At 50.1% G+C, this 24,828-nt stretch overlaps 1 protein-coding gene across 2 annotated transcripts in view; it reads left to right on the forward strand.

The window, feature by feature from the left end:
* TRAPPC10 (trafficking protein particle complex 10) overlaps positions 1-24,828 on the forward strand; it is an 88,498-nt gene that overhangs the window by 30,196 nt on the left and 33,474 nt on the right. For both annotated transcript variants that reach the window (XM_032392493.1, XM_032392494.1), the window contains exons 4-7: positions 5,628-5,824; positions 9,862-10,057; positions 11,917-12,028; positions 14,579-14,826. In XM_032392493.1, the coding sequence (XP_032248384.1) occupies positions 5,628-5,824; positions 9,862-10,057; positions 11,917-12,028; positions 14,579-14,826 (753 nt within the window). The remainder of the gene's footprint in view (positions 1-5,627; positions 5,825-9,861; positions 10,058-11,916; positions 12,029-14,578; positions 14,827-24,828) is intronic.

Raw genomic sequence — 24,828 nt, forward strand, 5'->3', positions numbered from 1 at the left:
AAGATTTTATTTATTTATTTGACAGAGAGACACAGCAAGAGAGGGAACACAAGCAGGGGGAGTGGGAGAGAGAGAAGCAGGCTTCCCGCGGAGCAGGGAGCCTGATGCGGGGCTCGATCCCAGGACCCTGGGATCATGACCTGAGCCGAAGGCAGACGCTTAATGACTGAGCCACCCAGGCGCCCCTAATTTTATAGTCTTAATTGGGTAGCACATTGGCCTAACAATTTCATAATTGTCTGTCTCTTTTCTACTTACTGAAAATTTCACCTTTATTTTAAACCAATGTCATGTATGCATTATGTTCTGTTGATCATCGTCTATTCTGTGTCAGGACCAGACTTTTAATTATTGCATTTTTATAATATGTATTGATGTCTGTTCTTTTAAAATAAATCCCTTGGCTAGTATACATTTTTTTCTTCTGTGTAAATTTTAGAATCAGATTGTTAGGTATACAAATTTTATTTTCCAAAAATGATTGTACCTACATATTCCATCCCCCATGCTCTTCTCTCCATGGCAGTGACCTTCCTCCATTGAGAGGCCTGGTCAGTGTTTCCTCTAGTTGAATAAGAGTGGGCCTCTGGGAGGAGGGGCTCTGTGACTTTTGAGACTAAGTCATAAAAGGTAATACATCTTCTGTGGGGCCCTCTGGAGATGCGTGCTCTTAGAGCTCAGCCACCATTCTGTGAGGAAGTCAAGTGCCGCATGGGAAGGCCACCTGGAGGTGTGCAGCCCCAGTCCCAGCAGATCCTTGCCAACAAGCTAGCGATCCAGCAGCAGACACATGATGGCCTTCTTGCTCCCAGCCTTCATGTGCCACACCCGCTGGGGCAGGCGAGCTGTGTGCCTGGTCTTGTCTAGGTTGTAGATTGGTGAGCAGAGTGAACGTTCCGGACCACTGCACATTGTAGTGGTTTGTTATAAAGCCATATAGAACAGGAGTAGCTGTTGAAAAGAGCAAGGGAAGGATGGGAGGTGTTTTGGTTGGGATTGCCTTGAATAAGTTGTGGATTCATTTGGGGAGAATCTTAAAAATGACAGGTCTTCGTATCTAGAAACATGGTCTCTCCATTCTTTTTTTTTTTTTTTTTTAAAGATTTTATTTATTTGTCAGAGAGAGAGAGAGACAGAGCACAAGCAGGGGGAGAGACAGAGGCAGAGGGAGAAGCAGGCTCCCCGCTGAGCAAGGAGCCTGATGTGGGACTCGATCCCAGGACTCCGGGACCATGACCTGAGCCGAAGGTAGCCGCTTAGCTGACTGAGCCACCCAGGAGTCCCATGGTCTCTCCATTCTTTATGCCTTTTTGATGCCCTTAGTAATGTGTGCTAATGGGGGCACCTGGGTGGCTCAGGTGGTTAAGTGTCTGCCTTTGGCTCAGGTCATGATCTTTAGGTCCTGGGATTGAGCCCCACGTTGGGCTCCCTGCTCAGCAGGTAATCTGCTTCTCCCTTTCCCTCTGCCCCTGCTTGTGCTCTCTCTCTCTTTCTCTGTATCTCTGTCTCAAATGAATTAAAAAAAAAAATTCTTTAAAAAAAAAGGTAATGTGTGCTAATGTTTTTCATAGAAGTCTTGCGTTTTTATTGCTAGACACTTTCTGTAGACACTATGAATGAGGGTTTTTTCCCCTTAAAATTGCATTTTCTAATAGGGAGCCTGTGTTTTTTTGTTGTTGTTGTTGTTTTGCTTTAGTTTTGATCATTATCTGTTAAGGAAAGTTTTCTGGAGCAAGTAGATAATATTTGGGATTTTAGAATTAAAAGTAAAATTCCTGCGCTAGGTTAGTAGTTGCTTTTGGGTTTCTGGTGCACGTGTGCAACATGACCTCCTTCCTTCAAACCATCACCTCCTTCCTTCAAATGCAGCTGGGCCACGCAGCCAGTTTGCCTTTGTGTCAGCGGTCTCGTTTCGGACCGGACCGTATGTTGTTACTGGCTTTGCTTTAAACAGTTATTTTGTAGAGATTAGAGGTAAGAACATATGTCTCTTAGTTCCCACTTGCTCCCCTTTCCTTCTTTAGAGGGCAGGTCCATGGTGAGAATTCTTCCAGCTTCTGTGCATCTGAGGAAGCCTTGAATTTTGCAAAATATTTTACTGGATATAGAATTCTAGACTGACAGTTGTTTATTTCTTTCCAGCAGGTAAAAGATGTTTCTCCACTGTCTTGGTTTACATTGTGACCCATGAGGAGTCTTTCATTCTTGTCTTTGTTATTTTGTATTTAAAGTATCTTTTTTTTCCCCACTTCGGTGATTTAAGATTTTTTTCCCTTGTCACTGGTTTTAAACCGTCTATGATACGCCCTGGTGTACTTTTCTTCGTGTTTCTTGTGCTTGCAGTGTTTTAGGCTTTATGGGGTTGTAGTTTTGATTTAGATTTGGAACACCTTTGGTCATTATTTCTTCAGATACTTGTTGTGTTCCTCCCTTTCCCCCTCTCCTCTGGGGCTCCAGTTACTCACGTATTAGGCTCTGGAAGTCCCCCGGCTCAGTGACACTGTGCTGATGGCCTCTCGGTCTTTCTCTGTTCCATTTGGATGATTTCTGCTTCTGTGTCTTCAGGTTACCTAATCGTTTCTTCTGTGGTGTCTAATCTGCTCTTAATCCCTCCTACCCAGTATGTTTTGCAGTTTAGACATTGTGGTTTTTATCTCTAGAAGATCCATAAGGGTCTTTACCTTCTTTTTAAAATATCTTCCATGTCTCTGCTTAACATCAGTTTTTTCTCTGATGGAATCTTCTTGAACACACAGAATATGGTCACAATAAGCATTTTAATGGTTTTGTTTACTAATTCTATTATCTGTATCCTTACTGAGTCTATTCTAAAGACTTTATTTATTTGACAGAGAGAAATATAGCGAGAGAGGGAACACAAGCAGGGGGAGTGGGAGAGGGAGAAGCAGGGCACCTGCCAGGCGTGACCTCAGTGCCCCTTGCGATGCTGTGGGCTGGGAGCTCCGAGCAGTGGTCCGACCGCCTGTAGGGCTCACCTCACCTGTTTCTGTGTTTCGGTTGCTTCAGGTGATTGTGTCAGTCTTCCTCCTGCCTCTTCCGTCACCAGACAAGAGGCAATTGTCTTGTTTATTGGTTCATGTCAGTATGCACCCATTGATTTCTAGTTTGGGGAGCGTAATCCTTTCCTATCAGTATTGATTTTAATGCTCACATTGTCCCAGATTTGGCTTTGATGACCTTTCAACATGCCCTTCTTTTCTGAGCTCTCCCTAACACAAGATGTGCCAGGTCATCCTGTCCTTTCCCTGCCTGAGCCCTGGGTCATCCGCTTCTCCAGGGAGCGCTGGTTGTTTTAGTGGGGAATTGTATGTAGAAACCAAGCCCTGGAGCTAGACGTGCTCTTTGTTCCAGAGCCCTCGCAGTGGACGCTGCTGGGAAGTCCATGGACGTGTGCACATGCGTGTCCACCCGCACGCACATTTACGTTTATTTCCGTTTTTAAGTGTCTATGTGCGCACATGCACACACGTGTATACACGGTCCGATTCCAGTCCTGCACCGCAGGGTGATTCTAGTGTCCTCCCTTTCCATGTTTGTAACTTCCTTCTCTGATGTGGAGAAGCCAGGCGCTCACTGTCTTCACAAACCTCAAATAAGATTTGCTTATTTGAATGATCGCCGTCAGGGAGCATTCTGTCACTGCTGTCCTCCGCCCCCCCCCCCAACTCAGTGCCCCCTCCCTGCCCTGGGGCTGATGCTCCACATTGAATCCCTTCCCTCCTCGGCTGATCCACAACACCCCAGATCAGGTCACCCCAACAGGGAGGCCCTCTTTGCCCTTCTTGGCCTCTGACACCTCATTCCAGCCCCCCAGTCCTTCATCCTCTCACTTGGGGTTCCACATCTTGGGCTGTGATCCTTCTTGCCCTGTGTGGCTCTGGTGTCCAGGCAGGGCCGCTCCCCCCCCCTTGGTGCCCTCCTCATCCCCGACTGTGGGCACCTTCCCTACCTTCCCTGCCAATGACTTGGTTTCCTGGAGACACCTTCAACCTCACTGGCTCAGCTTGGGCGCTTCTCAACAGTCACTGGGTCTTGTTAGGAGCGTCCATGGCTGCTCACTGTCACAAGTGAGGGCCTAGATGACATACTGCTCACCTCACCAGAACTTTGGGGACTCTGCCTTGCTGTTGCTCATCCAGATCTCTGCCGCAAGCAGAGCATCCCAGGGGTGGGGGACTGGTGTCTGCTCAGGGGGTGTGGCAGCCCCTCCCTGGTTTGGAGAGCTGGGAGCTGGGGCTGGGCCTGGTAGAGGGTGCTGCTCAGCTCTTTCGGGCTCCCTGACCCAGGGCCCTGCGGTGTGATTTTAAAGACGCTGGGTTCTGTGGCCTTTGGTTGCACTCTGCAGGCCTGATGCTCGTGGGCCCCAGAGCCCTGCAGAGCGCGGGCCGGTGAGGTGGAGCCAGCCCGCCCTACGAGCTGCCCTTCTGTGGAGGCCGCGGTCTAGGAGCGCGTTACTGACGTGGTGGCTCACAGAAGATCGATCTTCACAAGATGGTTTTCCTCTTGTTTTTTCAGCAGAAGATCTTTCCAGATTGTTTTGTTTTGTTTTTTTTAATTTAAACTGAGGACACAGTTTTAAAAATCAGACTAAAAATTAAATAAAAGTACTCACTTCTGCAACTTTTTACTTACCAATTAAATCACAGGAGGCACGGGGTACAGAATGTGAGATTTTTCATTCATGGATTGATCCCATTAGCATATTCAAGAAAGACTAAAAAATCCGGAGAAAATATGGGCAGGATAACAAGGAATCTTTCTATTAAAAAAAAAAGGGGGGGGAAATACATATTTAAACAGTAGGTATAAATTATAGCTTGCAAAGGTTTTTAAACGCCTGATTTGGATATGAATTAAGTATCTTGGTTTTAGATTTTCATTATAGATCTGCTAAGTAGATTTATGGAGCATAAGTGCAATTATCGACAGTTACCGATAGCAAGGAAATTTTGTGTCTTCCCACTTCTCTCTGGATGAGCGGAGGTAGGCTCATGGGCTTTGGGACTCTTGAGTGCGAAGCAGCATTGACTTTTTAGGACCAGGATGGTTCCCCTTTCAGTCCTTGTGAGTTAGAACAGCTCTCAAGAAGCCCTAGATTGTCCTCTTTCCTTGGGCTTGCATCGGAAGCTGCCTTGCCCCTGCTGTGGCCTGCAAGTGGCATTCGCATTGGAGTGGTTCTGGGGGGCTGGCAGAGAGCTGGGGGGCCACGGAGGACACTGCCCGGAGGCAGCCTGGGCTTCCTGCAGATGCGCGGCCTCCGGCCTGGGTACGAGGAGCCGCTTCGTCCCATCGCAGCGGCCATGTGCCAGGGTGTGATTAACGCAGTTCTTGGGCACGAGGTCTTTGGCAGAGCAGACCTGGGTTTTCAAGTCCCAGCTTGCCCAATGGTCTGTGTTGCTGTGGGCAGTTTACTGAGCTCTCTCTCGGTCTCTTCCTCTGTGACGTTGGAGCTGTCCTGCCTCGGTGTCACCGGGCCTGCCCAGAGTGCCCCCAGCTCCCAGCGATGAAGCACTGTGGCTGATGTATTCTTTGTTAGTGGACACATTTTGCTGTTAAACTGAAGGTCATTGATGAACTTTCCTTCACAGTGACTTTTTTATTTTTAGGATACTGAAGTGTATAAAGCTACAGTAAAAGACGACCTTACCAAGTGGCAGAATGTTCTGAAAGCTCATAGCTCTGTGGACTGGCTAATAGTGGTAGTTGAAAATGATGCCAAGAAAAAAAACAAAACCAACATCCTTCCCCGAACTTCCATTGTGGACAAAATAAGGAATGATTTTTGTAATAAACAGAGTGACAGGTAAGTGTATCTTTAATTTACCTCATTGGCTGACACCTGGCCGGTGGACATTACCGCTTTCCGCGTAGGGGCTCTGACCCCGTGAGCGGCGGTGGCGGGCCTGACGCTTCAGCACGGCTGGGGGGCTGCTGCAGGGAAGCCCAAGGGCCCCTCCTCGCGGCGTTCCTGCTCTGGCCGGTGAAACGCTGCCTGGCCACCGCGGAGGAGAGACCACACGGTGGGTTCCCTTCAAGGACCCGTCGTGCGTGTCGGTGTAGCTGGGGTTTTGGGAAGTCCCGTGGGCCTCGTCTACAGCAGGGTTCCCAACACGCCTTCAGTGAGGGGGCCCCGTGTTTTGTTTGTTGACCTTAATACCTATTATGAGTTCCTCAGAACCAAAATTCTGAAATGCTGACTTGATCTGTAGAATCTGTGAAAGGGAACCCCGAAACTTTGGTGGCTCCGTTATTTCATGGACTTACTTTGCCCTTGCTTCTCTCTGTCGGGCCCTGTTCTGTCTTTGGGGGGGTGGGGGGAGCTCACTTCCCGTTTCAGCGGTGCCAGGCCTAGTGGCATTTTTCCTGAGGCCTGGGGGTTTAGTCTGTAGGTGGTAGGTCAGTGCTTTGACTCCCCCAGGTCCTGGGGTGCAGCCCTGAGCCTGGTCCCTGCTCTGGTTCGTGTGGCCTCCCGGAGGGACGGGGCGTGGCTTCACACCCTGTCACCACGCCTGTGGCACCCTGCTGGCCGGTGCTCCGAGTGCGACCGGAGACGGGAGCGGGGCGGGGCTACGAGGCGAAGGGCTCCTGGGAGCTCGGGGAAGAGCGTGGGCCGAGCCCTGGGCGTGTGGCCAGGAGAGCCCACACTGTGTCACACTGACACTGTGACCGCGCCCTGTGTCAGGCCGCCCAGGAAATTGACAGTTCTTCAGGGGGAGGAGCCTTCGTGGGCTTCTTTTCATGTTCCACACAGTTCTGGACACAGAGTAATGTTCAGACTTGCTTTATTTATAGTTTGAAATAAATATTAGGTTGTTGAGCTTATGGTTTATCTTAGAGAAATTTCATGACATTTGGACTTGTGGGACTTTTTCCTAAGGCCTGTTATTCATAAACTAGTTATCCCAAAGGAATCAACTTAGCATTTTGACAAGATGCCCCATTACTGAGTGTCCTTCCCCCGTGTGGCTCGGGTATACCAGCACACTTGTTCTGGAAGGAGGAGCAGCAGGCCGCCAGGAGGCTTGAGGGGAAGACAGCTCTGGTGTCCACAGGGGGAGGCCACAGGGGCTGGGGGGCCTGACTGACGGCCAGACCAAACAGCTTCTTGGTCTCATTTCTTTGGGATTTTATTAAGTACATAAATTGGTACTAATAGGGCATATTAGTCTAAACCTGTGACATGTTCAAATTATAGGATTTTTTTCAAAGTGCCTGTTGATTCCTTTTCAGTCTATGTTACCATTTTATCTGATTGCTTAAAGTGTGTTCCTGCCGAGTCCACTGAAATCTAGCTTGTTTTTAATGACTCATTCTTTATACATGAAATCTTACTAAAATTTTTAACATTTCATCTCAGTATATAAACATGCCTTCCAGCATTTTGATTTTCATTAATTTGCAAGCTACCTTTAACAAATCTGTACTTTAATTTTTAAAGTAAAGAGCTGGGTCAGATTTTCATACATACAAATTTGATAACATCTATATTGGCAATTGTTTTATTAGCTGGTGTGATTTCTGGCCTTTGGAAACGTTGGCGCACTTGGCCCTGGGGCAGCTTAATCTTGTATGTAATTTGTGATTGTAAACACTGCATGTTCATGGTAGGGTTATCAGAAGAAGATGATAAGCAAAGTGAAAATAGATCTTAACTCTTAGTATTTGGTATGTATTTTTCAAACTTTTTCTCAATATACCATGCATAATGTTTTGTACTTGCTTTTTGCACTTAATATGTTGTAAAAAGGTTCCCATGAACAATGAATGTATTTCTCCCCCGTTATTGTCAGTGAGTGTGTGACACGCCCCAGTGGTGATGTACTAGAGGTTTATCCGGTCCTCTGCTGGACAGACACGTTACCGCTTAGGATGAACAGCATCGTAAACATCTTTCGAGCTTGGTTGTTGTGTACGTCCTTAATGATTTCCTTAGGATACATCCCTAAAAGGAAAATTGCTTGGCCAAAGGTTTTGTGCAATTTTCAGGTTTTTGGTGAGTATTGCTATCAGAGGGCTGACCCGTGAGCTGCTGGTGTGAGTGGCAGCCCCGTGACTGGCGGGGGCCAGGCCCCCGTGAGTGGCTGCCCTGGGCGCCAGGCTGCCGGTGCACGCTGGGGGGGCCCTTCTCCACATTGGGCGTCCCCCCACCCCCAGTCTGAGCAGCTGTTTTGGACTCTCCCTTCTGAGTGAACCGTCCAAGCTTAATGTGAATTTCTGAAGCGTAGTTCTTTTTTTGTTATAGAAAGAAGGTCTAGAAACCATGAAAGTTGAAGGGGCTGATAAGGGATAGAGAACTTAGTGAATTATGTGGTCTGCTCAGTAAGCACCAGGTCCTGGGACACAGAGACTGCCTCTGGTTGGTGCTCGTGGCCGTTTCCTCTCCCTTGCACCCGCCTAGCTTCAGGGGAGAATCCTGTGTCTGGTCAGGAATAGATGCCGATGGTTCACAACCCTTGAGAACGGCTTAAGGATAAATCGCTGAACTGACAGATTCTAGCATCTCCTGTAGTGAATAAATGTGTGTTAGTCCTTTGGGGCTTTAGGAGTGAGCTGGTGGGACCCCTTTGTTTTCAGGGGAAGAAACAGCACCGTGGGCTGGAATGTCTGGAATTAAAGCCAGTTACCGATTTTCAAACCTTCTTCTTGGGACTGATTATTCACCTGCTGGATCGTCTACATTGTGGGCGACTTCATATGTTTTGTCTGCTGATTTGTAATTCCAGAGATTTAGCCCTTCCACCAAAGGGTGTGATGGGGCACAGAGACTTAGAATCTGTCCATTTTGCTACTTGCTAGTAATTAAGGCAACATATTCCTGAGGAGAAATACTGAAGCCCATAGCACCAGTATTTTAAAATTATTTCTGAGTCCATGTTTAATCATTTTTTTTGTAAATTATTATTAACAAGGGTAAAGAAATCTAGCTTTTCCAGTCTGTTAGTTGGACACGTTACCTTTTCCAAATCCATTGGAAACTTGTAATTTTATGCCTTTGATATTTCCACACCACGGATGGTCTTTTTTTTCTTTTTTAAGTAGCCTCCATGCCCAACATGGGGCTGAACTCACAACCCTGAGATCAAGAGTCGCGTGCTCTGCTGACTGAGCCAGCCAGCTGCCCTCTTTTTGTAGTGAAATTGTATCATATCTACATGTTCAGCCGTATTCTTTAAGTTTCATTTATGAATTATTTACGAACCCTGCTCTTATGGAGCGCACGGTCTCGGGTCTGGGGGGAGGGAGAGATCTGCCGAGAAGAAGTGTTTGCAGTATGGCACTTGCCGTGGTGGGAGTGTGATCACAGTGGGACCCAGAGGGCAGAGCAGCGGGGGCCGGGTTCCATGAGGTCGTGTGTCAGCCCAGCCGGGTTTGGAGGGGTGATTAGGAATGTGCTAGACGAAGAGAGGAGAGCCCGAGAAGTTGGGTGGGCTCGGCTGGGAATAGTACGAGCAGAGCCGGACAGCGAGGCTGGGTCCCTGCCGAAACAGTAACTCTGAGTTCTGTCCTGTCAGTTCCCGGGAACCAGAGCCGTGTTTGAACAGGGCGGCACGAATGCGGTTTGGGGACTGATGGTGCCATGGTCACCTTACTTTACTGGGAGCCCCAGAGGCCGGGTCTGAGACGTCCTTCTGCGGCACTGACGGCTCGTGGGGCGTTAACCCAGTTTCTGATGAAACCTTTTCCTAATCTGGTTTCTCACCGCCCGCCTGCTGTTTGTCACCAGTGAACGAGGGAAGGAAGTGGGAGGACGGCAGTTGGCACTGCAGGGACATAGTAGCAGTTGGGCCATGTGCTGTGCTTGGGGAGTATTTTCCAGACAGTTCATTCGTGTCTCTGCAGGTGTGTCGTGCTCTCCGACCCCCTGAAGGACTCTTCTCGAACTCAGGAATCCTGGAATGCCTTCCTGACCAAACTCAGGACATCGCTTCTTATGTCTTTTACCAAAAACCTAGGCAAATTTGAGGACGACATGAGGACCTTGAGGGAGAAGAGGACTGAGCCAGGCTGGAGCTTCTGTGACTATTTCATGGTCCAGGTACATGACGAAGGGTAGAACTAGACAGCTTCCTTTTTCTCTTCCTGTCTTTATAAATAAGGCAGGTTTTTGGTGGTAATTCTTATTGGCATAGTTTTTAAAACCCAAGAGACAGTACATAGTAGCTAACAGACGTTTCCGTCTCGGGGCCTCTCAAGCGGATCAGAGGTGGTCTCCTGGGTAGTCCTGTCATCAGCTCTCCTGCTGCTTCTGAGCTCGGCATCTGGCCTTTTATGAAAGGGCCTTGGCCTCAGAGTAACCTGGGTTTTGCTAATATGTCGGGCCTTCCGGGGTATCCACCATGGAAGTGCCTGAGGCTGAGGAGCGCTAGCAGAGGTGACGACCCGGAGGACAGAGACGCCTACCACCTGCTCGACACCGCGAGTAGATTATCACTTCCCCGGGACATTTATTTCCTCTGTGGTTTTGTTTTGTAGTCTTGGGTTCCAATAACGGACAGTCTTAAGCTAGTTTCTAGGGGAACTTTCTAACACTGCAAAGAGTGACAGGAATGTTGCCCTTAGGTTTCCTTATTCTTGTTTACCGTATTTTGACTGAAAAAAACCCTAATTTTTGTATTTAAATTGCACTTGTGTGTAAATTAATGAAGAAATAATACTTCAAGCAAATAAAAGACCAACTCTGATTAGAAATTTCAATGTTCGTCTCTGACTCTGTTGCTTACACCTTAGTGGTGTTTGGGCGACGGGGTGCACGTAAGGGAGTTGCTCCCGTCCACAGCTCACTGTGGGACTGACCTGCTGCAGACCTTACGGATGACCCTGTCACTGCACCTTTCAGGCTTATTGAACTGGGTTTCTAAGAGCTACAGACAAGGAGAGGGGGAGTCCAAGTGAACCCAGTGGTGTGGGATTGGACTCTGAGACAGGAGGATCAGAAATAGACATGCATGTGTGTGAGGATTATACACCTGTCCTCTGACAGGGCCTAGAGAAAAATGACTTCTCAGTAACATAAGCACACTTAGTGCCAAAATCTTGGTTTCTAAACGCCATCCTTTTTTTTATTATTATCCTATTTATTTGAGAGAGAGAGACAGCACAAGCGGGGGTGGGGGAAATGGAGGGAGAGGGAGAAGCAGACTCCCTGCTGAGCAGGGAGCCCGATGTGGGACTCGATCCCAGGACCCTGGGATCATGACCTGAGCCAAAGGCAGATGCTTCATCCAACTGAGCCACCCAGGTGCCCGTAAACTCCATTCTTAACAATAAGTGCCAGAGCTCCTTCTAGAAGTGGTTGATTCCAGGGCTGGGGTAGGGAAAATACAAGATGGACCAGGAATAAAACTTACCAGAAAGTAAGGAAGTACCCCCCAAAAAGATGGAGGTCCATCAAAAGATGTTAGCACCACCTAAAGGAGCCTCCTAATGGCCAAAGCTGGAGCAGTTTGTACAACAAAATAATGATAGAACTGGATTTTAACCCATGGAATACAGTTCATATCCATGAGCCCTCATGGATATAAATAGCTGGTTAGATTAGTAAATGGAGCAGGTTCAGCTCTTCCATGTAGAAGAATGCCAGTTAAAAAGCGTGTGTCTAGGAAGCAAGGGCACTACCAGAGATAGAGGGCGCCCGGGCCTGTCCCTGCTGCTGAGGGGCCGTGGACGGTTCCAGGGCTCGTGGCGGCCTTTTCCTACTTCCTTCGGGCTGCCTCTTTGTGCATTTGTGAATGTTAACACCTTATGGTCATGAAATTGATGTTTACTTAGTATAGTAGAAGTGTTACTTTTAATGCTGCATGCTTTTTCTCTGTTGTCGTCTTTAATAGCAACGCATTGTTTCAAAAAGTTGATTGACATTTTTGCTTTTTAAAAAACTTTTATTGGGGTAACTAGGAAGAACTTGCCTTTGTATTTGAGATGCTGCAACAATTTGAAGATGCCCTGGTACAATATGACGAACTGGATGCCCTGTTTTCTCAGTATGTCGTCAACTTTGGTGCTGGGGGTGAGTAGTGCACTTTTAGAAGCAAATTCTTTTCTTAGTATAGTTTTCCCCACTCTTAAATAGTCTAGAAGCTGCCATTATTTATTTGCTTAATGATTAAATCACCTTTTATTGTTTTGTGCAAATTATATAGGATATATTCTTATAGTTCTAATAGGAAATGATATGAGAATTAAGAACTAGTCGCTTTCACTGTTAGAAGCATCCTAAGCAAGAAAAGCATTTATGAAGAGGGTGTTTTTCAGGTAGAAAGAGTCTTTTCTCCTACTTAGAGCTGGCTGGTTATGCTTCTGATTCTGTGCCTCCTTGCTAGCCTAAGAGTGGGATCTTGTACTTCTGTTGACAATCTGTCTTTGTAATATTTGAGTGCTCATTGCAGAGTTTTAAGTGGCACCACTGTAATGGGTGTTCATCTTTCTTTTAAAATTTTAAAGTCTTGAATTATTTTAGAAGTACAAAATTAGCACAGTGAAACCATATACAGAGAAAAAAGTTCATAATTGTTCTCACTGTGTTTTGGGTGATACCTATATTGATAGAAATGGCATCATCCTATGTAGACATTTGTCTGTAGCTTGTTCTTGTTAACAGCCCATCGTGGGCATCGTTCCAAGCTAACAGGTCAGGTTTTAAGGTATGTTCGTTAATAGCTGCATCGTGCTCCACAGTGTGGACCCATGAGGGTTAGCGCAGCTGCCCTTTGGGTTAAGGTATGTTTGTCAATATCTGCATCGTGCTCCACAGTGTGGACCCATGAGGGTTAATCCAGCTGCCCCCGGTCTTGGACATTTGGGTTGTCTCCGTTCTGACCACCACACACAGTGCGGTAACAGACATCTTTGTTGGGTGTTCTTTTTGAGAGAACCCTGATACGGTGTCTGAAGAAAGGAGTGATTTCAAGGAACCCCAGTGTCTGTTAGAAAACCTGTAGGAAGATGAGGTGCTGGGACAGTCAGCTTGGGCACTGTCTTTGTTCTAGAAATGATGATGAATGGCACCAATTGGTTTTTTCTCCAAACCCAAGTTTTAGGAAGTTCAGATTTGGATCTCTTACTTTGCTAAGACACAAATGTAAACATAACCAGAGCAAAGTATTTACTAATTAAACTTTAAAAATTTGAGAAGAGATAAAATTATATTTCACATCTCCATATTGTATGTATTTAGGTATCTTACGTGTTTCTTATGTCATATTTCGCATAATTTCTTTGTTCTCTCAGTTTTAAAATCTGGGACAAATTAGAGTCCAAAAGTAAGCTTGAACCACGTTTTGCAGCTCAATGATAAGATTGTTCATTTTTGTTTATTCGTTTAATGGATGCTTATTGAGAGTCCCATATGACCAGGTGCTGTTCTGAATATAGTAGGTAACCAACAAAACCCCTTCCTTCATGGAGTTTACATGAAGGGGAAACAGGTGTAGAAGTAAAAAAAACTTCAAGTCAGGTAGTTGTAATGAGTGCAGGCCGCAGAAGGGGTTGCGGGTGAAGGGGCAGAGTGTGACGGTAGGTGCTGGGTGATCGTAAGACAGTGTGGTCTGGGAGGCTCTCTGAGGAGGTGCCATTGACACAGAGGCCTGAATGACATGTGAGAGGGAGCCAGGAGGACGCTGGGCAGAGGGCCGACAGAGGGGTCTGCTGGTGTAGGCACTCTGAGGGCTGGGGGGAGTCCCCCCATAGGTGTGCACTTGAGCAGCTCTGAGTATAAGTTCCAATCAGGAAAGGCTGCTGTTAGTTGTGGTTGGCACTTGAGATATTTAGTAACATCAGTGTGCCAATATTGAGTCGCTTCCTGGTGGGAATGCAGCATGACATGGTACGACAGCTCTCTTTTGGAGTGAGGAAAATAGATTAAATTTTGCCATATGGGTTGAATGACTAGTTATCGTGGGCTGTTATGCTTACTTTAAGGCCATATTTGAGTTTGGGGCTATAAGTTAGAATTGGGGAGCCTCGCTGGAAATTTTTGACAAGCAAGAATGTTTCCCTTCTGCTTCCCGCTGCTGCTTCTTCCTGTCCTTTTCTCTTCTTGCTGTCCTTTTCTCCAGGAGATGATTCAGGTAGCTGACGTGGTTGAGTTAGAGATAGGTGTGAGGCTTCGGTAAGGGAGACAGAAAGACCAGCACGGTCTCGTGAATGGGCTGCTCTCTGGCACAGTACGTTCCAACCCAGGCCTGGTGCCTTCTCTCAGAGCTGACTGAGCACAGAGCCTGAGGCCTCCCTGACCCCTTAGCCCGGCAGTGTCCAGTTGCCTCCCGACCTGTTCACCACCCTCTGGACATGGTGCATCCGTGTGCCTTGTGGCCTAGGTCATGTTGCCTTGTGCTCATCATCGGTTGCCATGTACCGAGTGGGAATACTCGTGGGAGCTACCCTGTCCCCATATCACTAGCCTGGTTCCATGCCCACGGAAAGGGGGCGGGCCCGTGGTCAGGGAGTAACTGGTTGTTGAGCCGCCCGTTGGTACGTGAGGTCTCACGGCCTTGAGCAAGAATCTCAGTAAGGTGAAGTAATCTGTAGTCAGCGCCTTTCATGATGTGTGTTTGTTTAGATGGTGCCAACTGGCTGACTTTTTTCTGCCAGCCGGTGAAGAGCTGGAATGGATTGATCCTCCGAAAGCCCATAGATATGGAGAAGCGTGAACTGATACAGAGGCAAGAAGCCACCCTGTTAGATCTGCGCAGTTACCTGTTCTCTCGCCAGTGCACCTTGCTCCTCTTCCTGCAGAGGCCGTGGGAGGTGGCTCAGCGCGCCCTAGAGCTGCTGCACAGCTGTGTGCAGGAGCTGAAGCTCTTAGAAGTGAGTCTATTTTCCCAATTTACTCGTTTCTTCATTGTTCAAACCCAAAACCCTGAATCGCGAATTGCAGGCATTGAACTGTCTGTGCTGTAGGAAAGAGTTCTCTTTTCCTGAATATCCTACATTTGTAGCATGTTATTTGTGTAGTTACTCTTTACACCGATTGGGTAATTGTTCAGAAGTGTCATTTCTGCTCTCAGCGTGGGGGAGTTCATGTCGGCCCAGAGCAAGACTCTTGGATCGGTTTCTTCCCGTGAGGTTTTGAGAGCACTTCGGCTTTATCCCCCGAGGAGGACGGCTCCCTGCCGCACACACACGGCGTGAGGCCTTGTGGGCGGACCTTCCCTTGATTTCCGAGCCGCCTTTCTGTTTGGCACGTGAACACACGGTAACAGTGTGACGAACAGGAATTAGTAGCATGAAGTGTCGGGAGGGTGCGTGACGGCTGTGCGTGTGCACGTGTGTGCGAGTGAAACCCGTGAGAGAGGCGTGCACGGTGCGTCGGTAGCGGAGTGTTGGCCTTTAAGGATCGAGTCCCCAGGCTCCTGCACTCCTGCTGCTCACAGAAGCAGACACGTTTTAGTGAAGTAAGGGAGCGTTCATGACTGTCTAGTCTGGGCGGGGGTGGGGGGTCTCCCCTTTTTTGTTTCAGTGACCTCTCTGCCCAGAAAGGGGCACCTGCGCACATACACAGGGTTACACATCATCTCGGGGGGCTCACAGACACCCCCACCCCACCCCGCCCCATTCCCCGGTTAGGAATGAGGTGAACGCTCTAACTCCATTTCACAAAGGAGGAAGGCAGGCCTGGAAGTGGGGAGGTGGCTGACCCAGCAACATACCGCAAGGGTTGTCCAGGGTCAGGCCGCACGCCGGGCTCGTGCGCTGTCCTGCCGCTGCCGGCACGTCCCAGGGGCACAGTTGAACAGGGTCCTTGAGTGTAATCGTATTGCGCTAGCCAAAGCCTGGTGAAGCCGGGCTTTCGTAATGAGTACCTTTCATCCTCTGTATCCTAGAGTACTAAAGAACAGGCTCAACACTTCGTTTGAAATAATCAAGTGATAGAAACTTTTTTCTTTACCCAAATGAAGAGAAATTATGTTAGTTAATTTTCTAAAGGAGAAACGCCTAGCCTAGCTGAGCCACACACTCGTGAATGTAAGAATTTGTATCAGATTATTTTTCTTGCCTAGATACCTCATCAAGCAAACGAGGGAAACACCATCTTCCGCCGTGGAAGGGCACTCCTGTGGCTCCGTCGGACTGCGCGGACTTGGGTGACCTGCTTCGGCTGCTCCGACCTGGCCGTACAGAGCAGGGGGGCACAGGGCTGTCTGTGCTCGTGTGTGCCTAGATATTTTACCTGATTGAGAGATTTCGTCATCTTAGCGGATGGGGGGAGAAATAGGCTCTGTGCTAGAGTCCACGTGGTTCACACTCAGCACCGTCAGACTGGGGGAACCCCGGGCGGGTCCCTCAGGAGGCACTGTCATGCAGCCCAGGGCGCGGGTGGGAAACCCTGGAGGGTGGCGCAGAGCCAGCCCCTTGGTGCTGGGCCCCGCCCGTCACATCCTGAAGGATTAGAATCTGTCGGAAGTTCTTGCTCTTGCCCCAGGAGGTTGCCTTGTCACAGCACGGCAGCCAACTGGCAGAGAGGCGAGGAAACATTGCCGGAGTGGCCGCCGCCGCGCTGAGGGGCTGGGCCCTCCTGGTGAGGGGCCGCTGACCCTGCAGGGACCCAGCTGGGCACCTGCTACCACCTCCTGCCAGCTCCGCCAAGCATTCTGGAAGCTGGAGGGTGAGGGAGCCTGGGGATGCATTACATACAGCTCCCCGGATCTGCGGGGCCTGCTGGGGACATAGTGGAGCCTAGGGGAGGAGTAGGGAAGCCTTTTCCTGCTGCTCACAGGCATCCTCGTCCTAGCATGGATCTCTGGTCACTCCGGCACGCCCAGACGGTGCAGGCAGGCTGCGTGGGGACATGCGTGGTGTTCCACTCATTCGCAGCACAGCAGCACGCATAGCGGGTCCTCCTGCCCGCCTTGGCTTGTCTCCTGAGCTCCCTGCTACCTCTGGCCATCGTAGGAGTGCATGGAAACTGTCCTCTCGGCTGGAAAGAGAAGCATGCAAGGAGCAGGTGGTGGGGCTCGTACTCGGAAATGCTCCTGGCTCCAGAGAGTCCGTGTGAACGGCGGCATGATGTAGGTCCATCCTCTAGGCTCTTGGCCTCTGGTGCGGACGTTCACTGAGGGCTTTTCCCGTGCTTTGTGTTGTGGGATGCACTTCACATCCGTTGCAGTATTCTTTCCCCTGGTTCTGTTCTTTTCTGAGTGGAACGGTCATCGTCCTCTCGACCGTTCCTCGAGAGGGGGCTGTCCCCCACTATGAAAGTTGATTGTACTTTGCACCTTTCTGGTTCTGCTGTGTCCTGCCTGAGATGAGTTGACCAGAGCTGAATTCAGGGTGAGGACACGTTGCCCACTGTTTGCTTTCTCTCTCTTTCTCTGTCCTAACGACCCAACTTCTTGTTCCCTGGTCTTGTCCTGCTGCACACGATGGGGGTGGGGGTGCTCTGTTGCCTTGCCATCCCTCGGCATCCCTGCCACATGAGTGCCGTGGACAGTAGCTGGGCCCCAGCAGCGTGCTGTGCTTGTTGAACTGCCCGGGGCACAAGCTGCCAACCTCCTTTGTCGACTCAACTCTGCTCATCCCACGGGTGAGCCTGCACAGTGTTCCTCGTGGAACACCTGCGCTCACGTGTGGTCGGCACCGACGTGAATGCCGGCCACTGTGGTCCTCTGCTGGGAGCTTCTTCCCGTCCCCTCTGCTGTCCAGCAGTTTGACTCTAATCTGGTTGTCTTTGTGTACTTTGTGAGGGTCAGCTGTTAGGAAGACAGTCCAGCACGGAGGGTGGGCTCTGGAGCCAGAAGGTTGCGCTCAGACCCCACCCCACCCCACGCCTCCCCGCCAGGGACCGTGACTCGTTTACTTGCCCCTTTAAGCCCCCCTTTTCCATCCCTGGAGGCAAACAGAAGCTGCTGTGTGGGTGCTGAGCGTGTCCAGGGAGCTGAGCTTTTCACGCTGCCTGCCATGTGTCAGCCCCTCGTGCCCGTCAGGTCTGAGCGTGACCTTCCTTGGTAGCATCTTCTCGAATATTTCTTTCCAAGGACAGAGTCCGTGTGAACGTGCGTGTCAGCACTGTCGTAAGACTGTGGAGGCCCCATGGTACTTGAGGCACAGAATTATTCTCTCAGCTTTCTCATCTCAGGTTCTTTCTGGAGGTTGGTTTCCGGGGGGAGCGTTGTTTTTCTTGAGTACATTTTTCAGTTGGCAGTTACCTGGGAAAGTATTATTCTTAGAGTTTCTTTTAAGTTTTTGTGGAAATATTCAAAATTCAAAAGACCCCAAATTATTTACATTTTCTATACATTTAATTTTACTCTAAAAAATAGACTCATTTCCTGGTGTCGGGGCTAGCTTTTTGGTGGGGTGTTTTTCACCTTTGTATCAGTGGCCGGAGGCCAGTGTGGAGCTGTGGCTTCTGACACGGGCCCGAGGGGGCTCAGCATGGTGCGGTCCCGGGCTGGGGGCAACGCTGTGTGCGCGGAGAGGCCACGGGCTCAGCCAGCTTGCAGGCTGGGTCTGGGTGTAGTTCTTGTAGGGCTCAGCTTCTTTTGTTAATCCTTTTAAGCCCAAAGCCTAAGTATTACAGCCCTTTCCTGCATTTCTAATTGTGACATTTCTTTAGCAGAAAAGGCTATGTATATTTGCTTCTATGGTTTGTAAAACACATCCTGCTAACCTTCTGGTTGATTTGTCCATTGATTTGAAGTATCTTCTTTGAGAGTAGGCGGCCACGGGAACAAGCCGGATGCCATGGGAACAAGCCCCACCTCTGTAGTGGGACGTGGAGTGCCGGGCCAGGGGTGCCAGGGAAGAGCCTTGGGCCAGCTGCCCTGATTGAAAACGTGTAAAAATGCACGTTGTAGCTGCCCCGTACAGCCGATAGGGATCAAGGAGTGATGTCCAGAGTGTAGCAGTTCTTCATGAGCTCAGATGACTCGTTCATAGGGTATTTCTTTTTTCCTGCAACATTAAAAAAAGTGCCCTCCATTTACCAAACATTGAATATATTGTCTCTGTGAATGTGGAAGATAGAATGCTTACTCTAACAGCAGGAGGTGTCCTTTTGGTCTGTGGCCTTTCTGTCTGCAGAGGAAGTGCGTTCATTCAGTCAGTCCTGTTTTGAACATTTGGATTGCTCAGAATTGTTTGCAACGGAATCAGCGTGTATTCTCGTCCGTCTGTCTACATGTGATGTATCCATACACGTAGAGTTGCTAGCTCAAGGACACACTTGTTCTTAAAGCTTCTAGTACACGTTGTCGAGTTGCCTTCCGGAAAGATCTCCCCTTTTCATTCACACTAGCAGGGCCTGTTTGCCTGCGTCTCTGGTAAGAAAAAAAAAGTAGTCATGTGCATATATTTTAATCTTTACCAAATTGTAAGTGAGAATATAAGAAAGGTATTTTCTACAAGACCATTATATATTTGTTACGATGACTTCCCAAATGATTTTTTAAAACGTGGGTCTCCCTCAGTACTGATTTGTCTTTTGTCAGCTTTGGTTCTGATTATGCTTCCACACAGGGTAGGCCAGGTAGGACCAGGATCCCGGAAGAGCCACCTGGTCTAGAGACTGGCCAGTCCACCAGTCTGTGAGCAGGGGCTGCATGTGGGAGAAGCTTCCAGGTTAAACTGGATGAAACAGAAAAGGGGTGCCTTCCAGGCTGGCCACTTGGATCTATGTTCCGAGGTTCGGGCTCAGCAGAAGACAGAAGCCGAGGCGTCGCTGAGGAGTGTAGCTCAGAGTCCCTGAGTGCTTGCTGTGTTCCAGAAGCTCTGTGGGGCTTCTCGGTAGACAGGGGCAGGGGTCATTGCGTGACCTGGAGCCGTGAGGACCTGACGTGGAAGAGGAGTAGGAATGGACAGGAGGACAGGTAAATGCCGGAGGTGTTGCTGAGGAAGAACCGGTGAGGGTTGGTGGCTCTCAGGAGAGAAGAAGGGCTGGCAAGTGTCATTTGGGAGGCAGTTGGTTGCCTGCAGGGCACTGTGGTAAACATGGGGTGGGGGCACGGCACGCAGATGAGGAAGAAGCAGGTTCCTCCTGACGCGGGAAACTCACGGTCGAGTACACTGAGCCAGCCGTGGGAACAGGGTCAGAGCAGTGTCGCCAGGTGATCAGAGAAGAACATTTGGGTACAGGAGGAGTTATCAAGGATGCAGAGGTCCCATCCCTGCATGGATGCTTCAGTTCAGTTCAGTGAGCGTTTTCATGGCGCCTACTTCGTGCTAGGGAATGTTTCTAGAGGTGGTCTTGTATGAGCTGGGTTTTAAAAGATTCTTCCGTTCAACAGATATTCCCGGGGCACCTGTGTTGTGCCAAGCAAGCATTTGTTCTAGGCACTGCATTTTTAGCAGAGAGCAAGACAGACCAAACCCCATCCGGGGGAGTTTACGTTTTAATGGAATGAGTAGGTTGAGTGAGATCTGCCAGGTAGATGTGGCTTGTGGTGGCAAATGTGAGAGCGTGTTTAAAGCAAAGAAGGTTTTAGTGAAGAAACTATGAAGGAGCTCAGTCTTGCTGGAACTTAAGGGGTGAGGCAGGGCTTGCCGGTAAGGCTACAGAGCTATCAGAAGCTGGATTTTGAAGAGATTATGGAAGTGTTTGTATGGCATCCTGAGGCCTGGGTTTTGTTCATCGTCTGGTAAGGAGTCGTAGTCGGGTTTGAGGCCAGCGTGCCATGAAAGGTGTGGGACCTGGTGGGGTGGGGGGCAGATGGAGGCCAACAATTAGATGGAGGTGGGAGAAGAGCCAGCGGCTGAGGTCATAATCCACTGGGGAGGACTAGGGCAGTTGGAGTACATTTTAACTAAATGGATTCAAGAAAAATTTATTCAGTGGGTCTACTGAATGTCTGTATGTAAAAATAAATCTCGATCTCGTACCAGACACAATTCCAGGTGGAGTTTAGATCCAAACATTAAAGATAAGACAAAGAAGCCTCTAGAAGAGAATACGGGAGACTATTTCCATGACCTGGAGGTTAGCAGATATTTCTGACACAGGACTAAAGGCACGGACCGTGAAGGAAGAGAGGGACGGACTGGACTACGCTGAAATGGGAACTTCTCTCCGTCGGCAGGTAGCATTACGTGAGTGAAGATGCGAGCCACAGCGTGGAAGAGCACCAGCAGGATACGTAGGTGGGAAGGGCTCTTCCCAGGATATGTGAAGAACTCCTGCAAATCAATGAAAAGAGACTGACAGATCAATAGAAAAATAGGCAGAAGAAGCTATGCCAATGGCCAGAAAGCATATGGAAAGGTGCTTCATCCTAGTGAAGTGCAAACTAGGTGTGCGGGGGCCAGGGCACAGCCCCAGGATGGCTGCAACGGCGGGCTCGGCGGGCTCGGTGGGCGGCAGCGAACGGGCGGGAAGTGAGCCCGTTCATGGCTCGGGGGGTGGGAACTGGCGCTTGCACTGCGCGCCCCGTGACCCGGCCGTCCCGCCCCGGGCATCTACACAGACATGCCGTGCGCGTCCCAAGAGACAAGCCAGCGTGCTCGTGGCTGCGTCATTCATAATAGCTGGAAACGAAATAACCCGAACGTCCATCGCGTATGCGGGGACGATCCTTGTGGGCTGTTTGCACAGCAGACTGGCAGACAGCAGTGGAAGCAGACGGACGTGTAGTGGGCCGGTCTCCCCAACACAAGAGCGAGAGAAGTCAGACACACAAGGATGTACGCGTTTTGCTTCCTTGTGTACAGCGTTCACAAGCTGTCTGTTGTGGGGCGTCTGGCCAGGGATGGGTTTGTGAAGGGGATGGCGACTGGCGGAGCTGGACGTGGCGGGCGGACGGGCTCCGCCGCACCTGTGAGTCTCCAGCAGGGGTGGGCGCGTGGGGGTTCCTTATGATGCTGTGTTCTCAGTGTTCGGTCTCGCAAAAGATGTCGGTTTAACAAAAGAAAGAATAAAAAGAAGGCCTTTAACTGTAGGCTTAGAAAATGGTAAAACAGCTCTTGGGGTTACTGATAATAGTGGTCTTAGGAAAGGAGGGGGGCTTGAAGAAACTAAAGAAGATACGCAGGTATCCCCATTTTTCAAAAGTTTGTTTTATACCACTTCACCGCTACAGAAGACCTACATTCATACCTGTCCTCACTAACCAGAAGAAATCCGAAGAGGATTTCCGCTCTTAGTGGAAAAAAAGGCGAAAAGCGAAAACCGCGTCCAGCGGCGGGTGTGCAGTGAGCCCCCGTGCAGGCGGCGGACTGCACCCGAGCAGCGAGCGCGGCCCCCCACCTCCTGCCCCGCGAACCACCCGCGGCATCTCAGCCTCCGGCCCCGGGGCTCTCAGCTGCGTCCCTGAGCATCTGGGCTTGATCTCGACTGATTTTGTGTGTCCATTAGCTAAACATGTCCTGGGGATCAGGAGAGCCTGGGAGAAGTGATTTTTGGGGTCTGGGAATGCTCAGAAGTTTTCCACGTAAACTAACGGCACTTGATTCTTCGCCTTATGTCGTCTCGGCTTACGGAGGGTTTCACAGGAGTGTGGTGCTTTCGGATAGAGACCTGTATTAAGAAAAAATTTAAAAAGTCTGTTGTTTACAAAAGAGGTTATCCAGATGGCCCGGAAGTCTGTGGAAAGGTGCTCATCATCCTTCTTGTTAGGGAATGTGAATTGTCAAAAGGTGCTGAGCCCATCCCCCAGGCTCACGGCAGAGCTGTGTGCACTGCTGGGCAAGGTCCCCCTCAGAGCAGAGCTGAGGCTCATCCTTCCTGGGTTTGGGCAGCGTGGGGTTGTAGGGTGTGGACTTTGGGGGGCTGCTGCCTCCTGGGTGAGACCTGGGGCACTCCTCGCATGTTTGCTGAGGTATATGTGTCCCCCCTCCCCGGGCCTGCTGCTCCCAGACCGGCTGGCTGAGGTGAGCACGATTGCTTGAACAGGTCTAGAACTGGTTCTAGCCCTGGCTGCGGAACGAGCCCTCTTTTCCAAACTTCATGGGACTTTTAAACCATTCTCAAACTCTACCGTAATGGATGACGGTAACCTGTAGAGAAACTGACAGTATCGAACAGAAAAATTGGAGCTCGCACGTGGTGATACAACCACTTTGGAAAACTCTTTGGTATTGTCTCCTGAAGCTGAAATGTCCTTTGACTCAGCCATCTGTTCCTAGACACGTACCCAAGAAGAAGGAGTCCAACCAAAAGATAAGTAGGGGGTGTTCAGAGGGGCTTGTAAACTAGCAGGAGGGCCTGACTTTGACTAACTTCCTGGCTCTTTTTCCCTGGGACTAGATCAAGTTGGTGCAGCTGTGTTACTAGGCAGCATGGCTTATGATCGGGTCACCTTTGGTGAGCGGATTGTGCCTGGACTGGGAGGCCGCCAACACCTGGTGGACAGCCCGCGCTCCCGGCCCCCCTCGCTGCACCTCCGTGGATCTTACAGGAGGCTGGGGCTGCCCCGTGGGCCCTGAGGCCTCCCAAGAGACCCAGTGTTGGTCTCTTCTCCTTTCCCTGATGCTGTAGGGGTTCCCGCAGGAGAGGGGCCACTGATGCTGCCCTCCTTTATCCTTCTGTGTAGATTGGTGCACAGGGGGCTGGGGGTCCTCTGAGTCAGAGAAGGCTTCCTCCCCCAGAGAGGGGGGCGGTATTGCAAATAGTTGTATCCATGGTAGCCAAACCCTGGAAACAACCCAAACGCCTGTGGATGGGGATGGGTAAATAAACTGTGGCATGTTCATAGAAGGGCATAGGATCCAGCAGTGAAGTACAAGCTGCTGACAGGCCCCGCCAGGTTGGATCGCACTGTTAGGGTCGACAGGGAAGCCACATACAGAAGAGCTCGTGTGTGCTTCGGTTTGTGGGAGGTTCAGCCACCCACTGGTGACCGAGGGCAGAAAGGGGTTACCTTTTTGGGGTGGGTTTTGACTGGGAAAAGGGGCTCGAGGGAACCTTCCAACCTAATGATGGTGACCTGTTCTTGATTTGAGTGGTGGTCCAGCTGTAAAACTTCATGGGGCTCTGAGGTTAGCGATTGGGCCCCGTGCATATCTCACCGTATGTACTCGTAACCTTTTTTTTTTTAAAGCGATGAGAGATCTAGGACTCCGATGATATTTTAAGCATTTCTGAAAGCCCTAGATCACCACCCCTGAAGTGCTGCTGCGGAGCCCAGCTCTGTCAGGCCCTGATGTGTGTAAGAGGTCTGCGGGGTGTGCAGCTGGGCTTTGCTGGGGAACCGCGCCTGCACCAGTGAGTGTGGTTCCAGGTCCTAGGCCGATGTCTTCCAGCAAAAGCTTAACTGGCGTGGGATGGCAAGTGCAGAAGCCGCAGCCGTTCCTTCTGCGTGGAGCCAGTCAGGATGCGCACGCGCCTGAGCAGGACCGGGAGAAGCCAGAGCCGCGGCCGGGGAGCGGTCCGCGTGGGGATGGCAGGGGGCCTCCTGGGCAGGACCGGAACCAGCAGTCACTGGGGGACCTCCAGTCGAGAGGCGCCCCCTGCCCTTGTTGCGCGGCCCCTGCCTGCCGTGCCCTTTGCTACCCGCCGCGGCCGCCTCCAGCTTGGAAGTCGGTCCATGGTGGTTGTGCTTTTCCTCCCCTTAGCCAAGCTCCTGCTGCCGCCAGACGCTCCTGCTTCCCATGCACTGTTCTTCCAGACTCACTGAGGTGGTACTTGCTCTTTGCAGAAAACAGTGCAAGGAAGTATCTAGTCCGTAGTCTTTGCACAGAGGAAGACTTTCTGTCATGGCGCGCGCTTCTTCTAGAGCCCGCCCGTGTACAGATGCGCCCTCTGGTGCCTCGCCCTCAGCTGCTCGGCCGCTGCCGCTCCTCTCTGCTCTGGAAGAGCGGCCCACACGTCCTTGGATCCCAGACATCTCCCAGCCTGCACCTGGCCCCCCCGCGGCCCTTCCCAGTGCTCCCCCCCTGCGG

The sequence above is a fragment of the Phoca vitulina genome, unplaced genomic scaffold (genome assembly GCF_004348235.1).
Source record: "Phoca vitulina isolate PV1807 unplaced genomic scaffold, GSC_HSeal_1.0 scaffold68, whole genome shotgun sequence".
Classification (NCBI taxonomy): Eukaryota; Metazoa; Chordata; class Mammalia; order Carnivora; family Phocidae; genus Phoca; species Phoca vitulina.